This window comes from Parasteatoda tepidariorum, chromosome 9, assembly GCF_043381705.1.
Source record: "Parasteatoda tepidariorum isolate YZ-2023 chromosome 9, CAS_Ptep_4.0, whole genome shotgun sequence".
Taxonomy (NCBI): Eukaryota; Metazoa; Arthropoda; class Arachnida; order Araneae; family Theridiidae; genus Parasteatoda; species Parasteatoda tepidariorum.
The window spans coordinates 83,765,490-83,780,226 of record NC_092212.1 but is presented as its reverse complement, the minus strand read 5'-3'; the positions used below and the strand labels follow the sequence as shown (position 1 = coordinate 83,780,226).

Genomic DNA, 14,737 nt, shown 5'->3' with positions numbered 1-14,737 from the left:
TTTTCAAAAAAAAATAATAATTCAATTCAAAATCAGTTTTTTTAATGTCACAATGATTCATCAACTGATGCGGAAAAAATATGCTGCCTTTTCTATGGTGCCTTTTTTCGCATCAAATGATTCATCAGTTGATGCGAAAAAATATTCTACCTTAGTTTTTTATAGGAGTCTTGGTTGACATTAATTATAATTTGAAATAACTATAGCAGTAATTCAAAACAGCTAAGAACATTATTACAATTTTCTATCAGGTAGACTCAGAAAAAAAAAAAAATTTATTATATCGTCAGTTAAAAATGAAAAGCTATAAAAACTCTTCTATTTAATCACTTTCAACTCTGCCTCGTGCAACTATGTCGAAAAGTTAATCCTTTTTAAACAAATGTCACGGGAGGAGTAACAGCTGTTCCTCCTCCAACGCAACAGTTGGTTTGCTCTTCAATCGATCGATAGATGGCGCCACCAAAGAAATTTCGTCTCACAACTGAGGGGAAACTAACGCAACAGTTGGGTACTTGGGCAGAGAAACGAACGTAAACGTAAAACTTCACACGTGTGTGAGGAGAGTACATGCGAAAACCGGACCGTCCGCTGTGTGCACATCTGTCGCAGCTTATCCGGGACTTTTTTTTCTCTTCTCTTGAGCTTCCAGAAGTGAGGGGTGAGAGATATTTTAGGATAAATGGCTGACGGACAACAGAGGATAATACACCGGCGTTTATCCCGGGATTACAGCGACTCTTCGGATGATGATTCGGATCAGGAGAGTCCTCCCAAGCAACAAGTGGCTTCCAAGTCCGGTAAACAGCAGACTCCGGCAAACTCTGTCAAAGTTCCGGAGAAGAATGGTCTTGTGTTGAAGCCTTCGTTGAGTCTAGAGCCATATGATGTTTCTTTCAAGGTAAGTCATTATTTCATTTCATTTTACTTTTATACAGTTGAAAAATTTAAAAAAAAACTGGTAATTTGATAATTTTGTTTTTTAGATTATATTAGTTCTGTTTATATAAGTTCTAACTGTTGAATATTACTGATATCATAATCCTTTCGTGAACAAGATAGGAATTATTACCAACTTTCTATCTTTATCAGAAAATTTATGCGCCTCTTTGTATAGAACTGAAGTTTTGTACATTCCTTAAACAATTTAAAAAGTGGATCCTGAGAATATAATGCAGAAGTCAGACATTTTTTTTATTAGCCTTCACTTTAATATTAAATTTTCAAAAGCGGTGATTTATTTAAATAAAAGTGTTGTGGTGAAAATAAACTTACAATGCAAAAATATCTCTTATTATTTTCTGACTTTTAATAAGTTTTATAAGAACTTTACGAACCCTGTATAAAACATGCGAATAAAAATTATAAATTTGTAAAGAATACATTTTATGTTAATTTTAAAAAGTGGTAGTTGTATGAAAATGCAATGTTTTAATTACTTTGGTTATGAAGAAAGAATATGTTTTGTGTATTACTATTTACATTCTTTAAACTGATTCCCCAAACTAAACTAAAAAAAAACTATTTTTTTTTTTAGGTTAGTGTGAAAACAAGTACTGTTATATTTTCCACCCTTAATAATTAAATCAACATCTATACATTTCATTTAGTATTTAATTAACTTCGTTAGCTTCATTGCGATGACTTAGAAATTACGTATGTATTCATGTCCAAAAAAAATCTATAAAGGTGAGGGTAGATAACTTTTTATTTCCAACTTGTTCAAACCAAAAAATATTGATTTGTTATTAACAAAATTAATTCAAATATATACCTTTAGAATGCAAAAATATGCTTTTACTAGTGGGTTAAAACCCTGTTCGCTGCTGTTCACCAACCCCGAAGATGGCTTCGCAATAATTGTTGTTTCTTGGAAGAAAAAGTTTTTCTACTAGAGTTAAAATTATTCACTTAACATATATGTACTAGAAGGAATTTTGTTTGCTTACGTTTGTGCCTTCACTTTCCAAATCCAAATATTATCTATTAGTATTATAAATATTGGTTAACAGAATTATTTTTTTCTAAGTAATCATTTTTTTAAATAACATTTATATTGTTGTAACGTTATATAGTTCAAACAAACTTGATGAGTAACGTAAGTTAATAATTTCGATGACCAAACGGGCGGATATATTAAATACTATTTTTGTTGTATCTCATTATGCAGGATCGTTAAGTTCTAAATCATTTAATAGATTTCTTCAACTGTAATTTATAACAATAATTTATAACAAATTTATTAATATCATTTGCACTAAAATAATTGTAAAACGGTTAATAAGATTAGACTACCTTTCTAAATAACTTTATCTTGAAATGTAGCGCATAATTACTTTATAATACAAAATATTAAAAAAAAAAAAGCAAAAACAATTATCTTAGTTTTAAGCTTTTGAATTAAAAGCCTAAATAGAGCAGTACAGGAAAATAACTTTAAGTTAGGGACACAAAAATATTCATAAAAAAAAACAAAATCTGCACGACTTTTATTATTTTTATGCTGATGACAACTAAAACAATATGGAAATCAATGAGGAAAAACTGGATCCTACCCCGTGATTTTCTGACCAATAAAAAATTAGGACAGCAATAGAAAACTGCGACAGCATCATTAGATATTCATATATAGTAAAAAACTTGATTATTTTCCTTAAAAGCAAAATATTCTTTAGCTGTCACCCCGTGGCATTTTATTGCATGTATTTTATAAGACATCATAAACTCTGTAAAATTTCCCAAATTGCGATGTACTATGTTGATTTTTATTTGAAATTATATAGTCAAACTAATTTTTACTCCCGAATTCCCTTGTAAAAGCTTTATCCATATAGTGGGTAACAACAATAATTTTCAAAAATTCTTCTCTACGAATAAAAATTAATAAACATGGTTTCTTGTTTTTCCCTTAAAATAATTATTTAGAATAAAATACCTGCATAAATCGTCTAAATGATGATCTAAATTGATTTTGAGATTGTGTTATCAAATTGATTATTTATTCCCCAACAATGACTAAACTTAGTGTTACCGATTATGAAGTTATTATACTATTTATTACCGATTATGAAGTTAATGTGCAGATTAACTAGGAAATCTTTCTAAGTGATAAAAAAATTGTTCCATTTCTCGAATTACCTTGATTATCTCTAAACTACCTAGATAATCTCTAAACTACCTACATAATCAACACATCAAATGCTAGGCATTCTTTTAAGATTTATTTTATTTTTCAAGCCCTGCAGTGGACTGAAGACTCGGTTCCCTGTTGAACACCGAAGTCAAACATCACTGGCGGCGGTCAGTAAGCGGGTGGGTGGCCACTTTGACCGGCCAGCGTAGGGTCCGAGGGTGCGCGGTAACTGTTCTAGTGCTCGACTTCACGCACAGGTCGTCGGGCTACCAAAGCAGGGGAGCCATCCCCTCTGCAGAGGATCAAAATTGTGATTGTATGTCTTCGGATCATCCTCAGGGATGTTTCCCAGACCGTCGCCAATAGTCCATTGTGCAACTCTAGTGCGACGTATATAAAGTGCCTAGGGGCCGTTCAAAAAGTACGTACATCCCGAAGGGGGGGAGGGGATTTGCTATTTAGTACGGTTTTGTACGATGGGGAGGGGGGAGGTATTATACAAAGTACGTACTTTATAAGCCTACACCAAATTTAAATTTGACTTTTTCGTATACACTCCTTAAATAAATATTTAATTTTATTTAAAACATAATTATTTTAATTTTTACGAAAAAGGGGGGTAGACTAATAAAATGTACGTACTCTAGGGGGGGGAGTAAAACCTTATGTACGGTAATGTACGAAAGGGGGGGAGGGAGTAGAATTTCTCCATTTTTGTGTACGTACTTTTTGTACGGTTCCCTACCTACTTATCATTTATTTTTCGCTGTTTAATTAATAAAATGACTACTATCGAATAATCAGCATATTAATGTATCTCTTTACATACAAAATACAATACAAATAATTAAAATATTATTACAATTAAATTAATATATTTATAAAGCTGTTACCATGAGTGACTGAAATCAGGAGAATGTCGACTTTCACCGGTGAATGTCAACAATCACATGATCGCTTCGGTGAATGTCCAAAATATTTGTAATATCCGATTTGATATTATTTTTATTCGTTGATATTATTATATTTATTCGATATTTTAATATCTGCCGAGGAAAAACATCAGTGTTCGGAGTACCGGTTAAATGTAAACCGGCACTTCACTAGGCATTCGGACCATTTACCGACATTCACCGGTGGAAGTTAACAACCACGTATTTCGGTCATTCACAGCATCCTTTATTGATTTTTCAATTTTTAAAGAAACAAATTAATTTAATTTAAAAGTCAACAAATTAGCTGATAGTATGAGAGGTGCAACTTTAACGACATGGATACTGTTATTTCGTAGAATATCTAGGTGAAGCTTAACCGAGTTTTGGCAGCATATGAAGGGTAAAAAAAAAACAGGCTTAGTTTAAATCAAAATACAAAATGTTATATGAAACGTTGATGTTTGAAACTTTTTGAGGAGGTCATTAGTTCAAGCTTAAACGCAACAAATCATTCGCTTATGTAACATTCTATTACTACACTACTCAACAATTATCAGGGGTTTGTTTAGAAGAAATTTGGGTCCGTTAACGGACCCTTCACAAAATATATTTTCATAAAAACGCACCCTTCACAAAATATTTTAACTTAAAAACGGACCCTTCACAAATTTGTTTATCTTCATTATTGTTTTGTTAATCGAATAAACCCTTCCCAGGGCAGAAAACAAGAAAGATGGATGTAAACGAATTAAGTTTTGTCTTCGGCAGACGATTCTTCCATTATTTGTCCGAAATGAATATTCTGCGTTCAGCAGTATAGGCTAAATACCAAATATTTGTATGTTGCATCTCTAATTTAGAAGCAGCAATTGCTGTTTATTTTTGAAAAATTAATTTTTTTTATTATAATTTTACAGTGCTGAGCATAATCTTGTATCTATTTACAATTTAAAAACTCCCTGAAAAAGTTTTTTGCAATAACCGGACCCTATTTGCACAAATTCATAAAAGCGGACCCTGGCTGAAAGAATGTGAGTATTTTTTTCACAATTTCATGAAAATCGGACCTTTCACAAAATGTCTGGAAGACCCCTGTTACTACACTACTCAACAATTATATACATTAAATGCTGTTCTAACAGTGAGCATTGACTTTTTTGACCAAACATAATACCAAAGCAATCAATATAATGACTTGTTCTCTATATTCTGATTGTTCAATTAATACATTCATGGAATATGCACTGCATCCTATACCTAAACTAAATAACTAACATATAAATAATTACTCTTATACTGAATAATTTAACATATTTACTTTATATAGCAGACATTTATTGAAATATAGTTAAATGTACGTCGTTATTATTTCTGATGCAGACGATATTCTATTTATCGGTAATAAATCTACAATAGATAATCAAATCGATGGTTAATATAATAGTATTTGAAATATAAATTGACAAGTGATATTTTAACATTGAATTTGGTTAATTTCAAATTGCAATTAAATTTATATTAAATAATAATTCTAATTTAAAATAATATCTAATTCGATTTAATTTTACCCTTTGAAGCAGAATATTTATTAAAGATATTTTTCTTGATTTGTTATTATGTTATATTAATTTAGGGCAAAATAAGTGAAAAATATTATAATTAGCATTTTAATAAGTTATGATAATGAAATACAGCATAAAACACCGGTGACTTTTTCGGCGTTTTAAAGGTAAAAACTTCCAATCTCTGTTCATTGCCAAATAATAATTTTTCAAAATATCACTTATTTGAAGTTATTTAGATCTAAGAGAAGTAGATATTTATTATTGAAATTTCTTTAATTTACAAAATAAATTGTTGATACATTTTTGAATATGAATGAAAAAAATAATTTTCTTTTTAAACTACATTTTTTTTTGGATTTTATATTTTAGTAAATTCCGATAATCTAACAGATTTTTTTAGAACATATTAGATTGTTTTTATAACTGAAAATACCAAGATATATTTTTGCTTGTTATTAGAGCGTCAGGAAAAAAACATACAGGATGCGTAGCCAAATCTTTCAACAATTAATAAAATGCAAATTAATTTTCAATTACTTTACATGCTCATGATAAAATAACTAGTTTCTGACAAAGAACTCTTTTCTTGTTCATATTAGTCATTATAATAGGATCAAGAGATTTTTCTGTTTGATATCAGAGGATGGAAAATGAAGCCTGAAATTGAGAATATCTCGCAGAATTCAGCAGAGTTGCACATGAGAACTCAATAATCTCACCGAGACCAGCTCAGTAGACGCACATGCGGACTCGCAAGTATTTCATCAAAGATGTAAAATGATTGGCTCTTCCATACGCTATTAACCGACGGTACGCCGAAATAGATTGTGGTTGAATGAATTGTGAAAACATTGAAAATAAAGCTTTTGCGTAATACATGGCGAAAATCGACACGGTAAAGAAAAAAAAATCTCATTTTGGAACAGGGAAAATGAAGCACCTTTTAAAAACACCCAATGAAATAAGCACCTTTAAGGGCTCTTAAAAATCGAAAATAAGCACATTTAAGTGCTTTTTAAAAACTCTACTCACCATGTTGTTGTTGACGTATGGCTGTTTAGGCAGAGGGTGTGCGATTGTTCTTGTTTTTCCAGTGGCGCCATCTATGCAGGGCACTTTTATCCATTAGGCACTGTAGGCAACTGCCTAGGGGCCCCGCCACGTTCAGGGGCCCTGTGCTACAGAGAAAAAAATTGACAATGTTTCTTAAACAGTAAAAATTTAATTCGAAATTTCAATGACGATTGTCTTGCTCTGTACATTACATCGACGCTATTTTAGTACATTTCTGAACGCATTCCAAATTAGATATTAATATTATGGTAGTTAGTTCATATATAACGCAGTAATATAATCGCAAGCAATTTTATCGCGGTAATTTTAACGCCGACTAATCAGATGACTATACAGCAAGAGCAGCTTTTTTAACACAACACGCTTGAAAAACGCGCAAAATTCTACGTTGTGAATGCACACTTACTGTTCTGGTACCTACCATAGGTATGTATATTCTATGGCCAAGCTACCAAAGAGTATGTAAAAATAAGGTTGGCAGTACTGGTTCGTTCGTCGCATGACTGGGGAATTCCCCGATCCGCTAAATACATACGTTGTATTGTGTCATAGACAACATTTTTGAAACATTTTTAATGTAATCGTTGAATTTTCACTTCGTGCAATTGAATTTTCACTTCGGCTGAACGTTTCCTTAAATTTCTTCTCATACAGAACCACAAAGGGGAAGAACTAGCCACCGAGAATTGAAATTAATTAAAAACTGTCTTCGTTCAACTATGTCTCAAAACCGTTTAAAATCATTGGCCTTAATGGCAATTGAAAATGATGTATTGGAAAAGGTTAACTTTCAGGATGTCTTGAACGATTTTGTAACAAAAAAAGTTAGAAGAGTTAATATTTAAGCTTATTGTATGATTTTTTTTAAATGCATATATTAATTACTTATATTCTTTTCGTTTGATTCAATATTTTTATTGAATAATGTGATAATATACTATATATAATATACTGTGATATATAATAATTAGGAAGTTAGAAGACGGTAGGGGAGGGGGCCCGAGACGAGCATTGCCTAGGGGCCGCGACATGCATAAGCCGGCCCTGCATCTATGGCCCAGAATTCGACTTCTGACACACCATACGTCACACCCGTTTATAGGGCGAACCCATTCAGATCGTAATTTTGACCTGAATCAGAGAGCGATCGATCTCCTATCCAGTACCCCCAGAGGTATTTATTTGTTATGGGAATATGAAGGACTTTTGCGACTCGACAGATTTAACGCGCATCAGTCACTTTACTACACGGGGAGTCTTCTGCCGGCGGGGTTCGAACTTTCGGACATGGGCTCAGCACCCTACCGACCAGGCTATCCCAGCCTACTCTACTTACCATGATACATATGAAAGAGACACCGGTATCCCATCTGCTTCGAATAGTTAATCACGATAACAGTTATACAATGTGATCTTGAAATGAAAATACAACTACTTAGTGAATTTTAGAAAGAAAAATGGCACATCCGATAATGATAAACATTAATTTAACTAGTTTTGGGATAAAACGGTAAATATAGAACTGAAACTCGTTATTAGTATCTTTAACTTGTCATAGCTGTCTCCTGTTAAAGTTTAGTTATAACTGTCTACTAGTTAAGGAAAGCTAAAACATTTATTGCATATTTCAACCATTCTGCACAAGTCGTAAATCATTCGTTAATGAAAATGAATTACGGATTTTGTTTCGAGTAGAAGTACACAAAACGTGTGAAAACAAATGACGATGAGAGGAAAGTCAACAGAAATGCGTGAATGAGAGTGTTTTTTCGTCACGTGGCATAAAATAATGAATGCGAAGATAAGTTTCAAAGAGCCGGTAGTTTGCTAAAAGTAAATAAACTGACAGTTCACAAGCATTTATAAAAATGCTGCTTCTATTTATTTATTCTTAGTTACCTTCTGTTTTACTCCGTCTGAAATTTTCGTCCGTCGAAGTTCTTCATTGATGTTAATTTTAGCAGCTTCTGTGAACTTCAACGTCATTGAAATTTTCTTTTAAACCGGAATTTAGTTAATTTAACGAGTTTAGTTTATTCATAACTGGTAATAAATACTCGACCCAATTTTGAGTTTATGCTTATCAATGTTACAACTCCGTGGCCGTAATTTTGAACTACTTAATTGAAACTTTGTATTTTTGGTGTGAAAAACCACGAAAACCCTACGGTAAGGGACTTTTACCCATGATCCGTCTATCACTGAGGGTATTTAACGTCAGCATTGTGGTCGGTAAGAGCCGAGAGCAGAATTCGTATCAATCAGCCACCGCTGGGATTCCAACCTGGGTCACCTCATTGGGAAGAGAGTGCTCTATCTCCTGAGCCACTTCGACTCTGCATCAAGCATTGTACAAACCAGCTTTTTCCAACAACAAAAATTTCAAAAATTTATAAAAGAAATGCAGTTTCATGACTGGTAATTTGGACGATTCTGCTACGGAATAATAATAAGGTTGATACAAAATAACTGCAGTTTGTAAACTGCAGTAATTTTGTATTAGTTAATTAACCTCGAAGATTTTACAGCAAATATGCAGAGATATTAAATTTGGCGGCTCCATCTATCGTGGAATCACCAAAGAAGTAGAAATGGGAAACACTAGACTTTTGTGTTAAGTGATTTTTTTTTCAGTTAAAACTGAGTTATCTACTGAGTTTTTCGTAATAAGCCAGCCAGACCACAAAACATGAAAACAGAAGCACAAACAAAGGTTAAAAGCCTAAATCGAGGGAATTTTTATGGCTCACTCTCACTACAGTACTGAGGCGTGTCCGATTTGTTAGTTACCCTGTATTGGCCCGAAAATGGATGTGCGCAAGATAATAATATTATGCTGGATAATTTAAAGTTCATAATTAATAAGTTTGTGTGCCGGTTTGGTAAGGCACTGGGTCCATGTCCAAGAGGTCGTGAGTTTGATCCCCGCCGGCCGAAGACTCCTCGTGTAGTAAATAGTGACTGATGCACGTTTAATCTGTCGAATCACAAGGTCCTCCATGTTCCTATAACAAATCTAACCTGGGGGTGTTGATCCAGAAGTTTCCTTGTCTTTTGGATTGGTTCAAAATTACAAGACTACGGAGTTGAACATTAGTAATCGTAACCCCAAAATTGGGTCGGCTGTTCAACGACGGTTATAAAATTAAATAATAATTAGGTTGATATTTAATTATACAATTTTAATAATTTTAGAAAATTAACATTTATTTGAAAAAGAAACATGTTTTGCCCGGTTTGCACAAAAAATATGTGACTAAAAATATTGAACCTTGAAATATTGAACCCGTAATATATAGATAATAAATACATATATATATTACGTCGGTGCCGAGTGAAGGATAAAAACAGGTCTTAGGCAGGGAAGGAGGACACAAAATTTATTTATTAATTATCAGACAGAGAACGTTTATCAAAGTGGACACGAAATCATTGTGCTCCTCAATAAAAGCTAGGGAAAATCTTTCAAAGTAAATGCGTGAAATGTTTCATTTTAGGGAGTAAGGAAAATCTTAGTAATTGTAATTGGTTTATTAAAAAGGACGCGCGACTCCCACAAACAGCAAAGGGAAAAATGTCTTACTTTTAATTTATGCATACTTGAACAAAGAAATTTTTTGATTTGTTGATTTGTTCATTTACGTCGCACTAGAGCTACACAATGGGCTATTGGCGACGGTCTGGGAAACATCCCTGAGGATGATCCGAAGACATGCCATCACAATTTTGATCCTCTGCAGAGGGGATGGCACGCCTGTTTCGGTAGCCCGACGACCTGCACGCGAAGTCGAGCACTTTACGGTAGAACAGTTTAACGAGGACCNTCTACTCGTATGCTTGTAGTTTTGAATCCAAGGAAGATATGTTTCAATGTATGAATCTTTGTTTACTAAATTGGATGTAAAGTTATTTTTCTCACCACTTCTGTGAATGATTCAAAAGTTGATACAAAAAGACTGTTTATTCCAGTTATCATATTATGAAGCCTTTAAAATGTTGGCAAAATGATCCAAAATCCTGAAAGCTTTAGTTTTCTATTGTCTACCATTCCATAAAATTTTTTAGCTGGTTTTTGCAAACAGTTAAATTAGCTCTTCCTATTTTCAATTATGAACTATTCATAATTATTTAATTTTTTTATAGGATAGAAAACAGAACTAGATGTGTGTTATAACTGTTGAAAAACATTTCCCGAAAACAAGCTAAAATAAAATTTTTATATATATATATATATATATATAAAGAACACGAAGTTGCATTTTAAATTTGTAATCACAAATTCAACTGCTTTGAATAACTGATTACAGATTTATTATAGTTAGAAGTAAACAAAAAAAAAATGGCGTAAAAGAAATGTCAACAGCAATGAATAAACGAGATAACGATGCCCGTGAAAGGATGAATGGTCACGTGGCTTAAAATAATGAAGATAATTTTTAAAGAGCCTGTAGTTAGTGAAAAGTAAATAAGCGGACAGTTTCCCAAGCATTTATAAAAATATTGAAATTGATTTACTCGTTTTTTTTTTGTTATTAGTTTTTCGTGTAAAATTTTCATTTCTCGCTAATTAAAAGATTTTTATGATGTAAATGTATGTATTTTTTAATTTTCATCTAGATAGAAATTTTTAATAAAGTAGAAAAATATTTGTTTTTGACGACTTGAATTACTTTTAGATAAGCATTGGGTATTTTCAAAAAATGGGTGTATGATCCTTTTCCCTTAAAGCTACTATATTTTCTTATTTCTTATTTAGAACGCTAGTGGTTTCAACAATTCTGAGACTCGTGAATGGTTAATTTCTATTTTCGCAGTATTTCACCTTATTTGTTAAATTAATCGGACCGAAAAACATTTCACACATAAATATAAAACTCATTTTTTCAAACATAATTTCATATTATGTTTACACTCAGTAATTATGTGCTATTTTTTTAATAAAAAATATTTATATTTTTATGTAATAAAAATATATGATGAAAAATATTTTGAATCTTACCATACGCAAGATAATATTTAAATGTAAATACTAAAATTTAGACCGAATCGGTCAAATAGCTTTTGAAAAAAAATTTTAAAAATATTACATTATGAAATTTTATCTCTCAGAAATTATTTGGTGATTTTGCTCAAATCTTTTACTTTGTCATTAAAAATTGCGTTTTTCAAAAAATGGGAAAATAAACGTAACTACTTCATAACTCCAATGCTTTCCGATCATAATTAATTTAATTTAAAAATTGTTTTTCTAGGACATTATCTCTTTAAAAAAATAAATGCTATAATTTTATGCATTTCTTTATTTAATTAAATTATTCCAGAAATGTAGCGAAATACGGAAGTAGTTTATATGCTACCATGAATGACCTAAATCAAGAGAATGTCAACTTTCACCGGTGAATGTCAACAATCTTAGTGAATGTCCGAAATATTTGTTATATCCGATTTGATATTATTATATTTATTCGATATTTTAGTATCTGCTGAGGATAGCTTGAGAGAAACATTAGTGTTCGGAGTACCGGTTAAATGCATACTGGGCAATGGCACTTGACCTTAAAAAACATTGATGTAGGGCATACCGGGCAAATGTATACCAGTGGCACTTAACTAGACCTAGTATATATTTCAGACGACTATGTGATTGTCAACATTCACCGGTGGAAGTCAACATTCACCGATTTCGGTCATTTACAGTAACATATATATTTATCTTATGTGGTACCATAAACTCGGGGATTTCTCTATCTATTGGCAATACTATAATAATTATTCATTTATTTTTGGTTGTTTCAAAAAATTTTAAACACAAGTTAACACCGTCGACCCTGACTAACTTTTGATTCAGTGATCAGGATCTTCGAACACAAAACGTTCGTCATATGATTTGTAAAAATATTACTTATTTATATTACTTAATTATTGTTTCATTAATAAATCAAAGTTTACTATAGAGCAAAGTTCAGTTCCCTATAGTCCAAAAAATCCAACTTGAAAAAAAAATCCTCGAATATTTTATTTATATAATGACGTTTTCAAAAAGCTATAAATGTCATTCTTAAGTCGTCGAAATTACTCGCTCATTACCCGACTATTCAAAATTTCGCTCTAGTTTATGCTGTTGAATAAATTTATATATATTTTGAACAGCTATAATGTACAAAAATAAGATAGGAACTTTTTACAATTTCTTTACATACTCTGATTGAAATAACGTTTCTTGTGACTGAACCTTGGCAAATATTCAACGATGTGAACAAGAAAAAGAAAGAAGAAGAAAAAATAGATATCACTAAAAAAACTTTAGTTTATCAATGATCGGTTTTTAACGTCATAAAATTTTTTTTTTAATTTCGGAGATACAACAGGGTTTATGTTAAATAAGGGGAATTTAGCTCCGTAATTTTTTAAAAAAATATTATACAGTTCGTTAGATAAAAGTTTGTTCTATTGAAATTTCTTTAAAATACACTAAATCGTGCGTGATTTCATTGTTGTATAAATTGGAACCATAATTTCTGGATATTCTTTTTTTTCTTCTTTTCATTACGAAATATCGAATTTTATCTAAAAATCCGTCAAATCTGATTAAAAAAGTTCGTTACATAGAGCGTTCGCTTTCCAATGGGGTGAACCGGGTTCGAATCCCAGCGATGGCTGGTCGATACGAATCCATGTCCGGCTTGCAGCAATGCTGACGTGAAATATCCTCGGTGGTAGACGGATCATGGGTTAGAGTCCCCTTGCCGTCAGGCTAACCGTGGGAGGTTCTCGTGGTCTTCCTCTCCATGTAACGCAAATGCGGGTTAGTTCCATCAATAAGCCGACCATGAAGGCAAATTTTTCCCAATACTTGATCCAAGAGTTCCCTTGTCTTCTGGATTGGGTTCAAAATTACAAGGCTACGGAGTTGGGCATTAGCAGTCGTAAACCCTAAAATTCGGTCGGTTGTTCAACGACGGTTATAAAATAAAATAATGTAAAATGAAGTAATATAAAATAAGGAAGTTGTTGCTAATGGGTTCGATTTCTTTCCCGAATATTATCGATAATCTATTATTCATTATTATTATTAAATATTTATTTCGTTTTATTTGTTCCTCAGCCTATTTTAGTCTTGACTTTAACAAATGGCCAAGTCTATGTTAGTCGTAATTGTTTTCCGTTATTTTCACGACATTTTTTTTCTTCTTCTTTTTGTTGGTTTATTTTTTACGAGGTCATTTTTCTATGTCTTTTTTACCCGTGTTTGTTGAGTTAGTTTATATTACATCATTTTTATGATCTTTTTTGTTACTTTTATAGTTTCTTGGACAGTTATAACCCTCAAAACAAAAATGATATCAGCGAAATATTTAGAGCTAAAAAGAAAATGAATTATTGTTATAGGTTTGAAATCGCCGCGTCATCATTTTGAAAATTGAAACTAGTCGCTAAAATGAAAAACTTATTATTATTTTATATTATCACGTATTGCTACTATTTATTACTAAATATTATATTAATATTTAGAGACAGCGTTCGTAACTGCCCGAGGATTAAAAACGAAAAGATTTATAAAAATATCAGAGATAGAAAGGATATATACTAAGTGAAAAAGCGAGTGAAAAAAACATAAGAAACTACAAATAAAAAGATCCATTGTAGCTGTCGGGCCGACATTAATTATTGTAAGAAAGAATAAAACTTGATTTATGCAATTAAAAATTTGTCATTACTTATTATCCAATTAATAACTTTACAACGAAAGATTTTATGCTAGAACATTTTGTCAACGTGTTAATCGTAACGAAAGAGACAAGTACCTAGATTTGAAACATAATCATCTATACTGTACCGAGGATAGGGGTCCGTGTTGATTGGAGATGAATGGAATAGCTCTTAAGAATCCAAAATATTTATTAGTAGAATCATCAGAAAATAAAGCAATTTTCAGAACTCAATTGGGTACTTGCACTTCTAGAAGAAGTAAACCTCCTATACCTACACACGTGACTTATGACGTCAGCGCCAGCTAGTCTGTATCAGCC

The 14,737-nt window shown here is 32.0% G+C and overlaps 1 protein-coding gene across 1 annotated transcript in view; it reads left to right on the top strand.

Annotated features, from left to right (window-relative positions):
* Positions 1-334: 334 nt before the first annotated feature.
* LOC107442998 (ras-related protein Rab-37) overlaps positions 335-14,737 on the top strand; it is a 138,876-nt gene continuing 124,473 nt past the window's right edge. Inside the window, exon 1 of the mRNA XM_043051742.2 lies at positions 335-901. Within this exon, the coding sequence (XP_042907676.1) occupies positions 683-901 (219 nt within the window). The 5' untranslated portion in view covers positions 335-682. The remainder of the gene's footprint in view (positions 902-14,737) is intronic.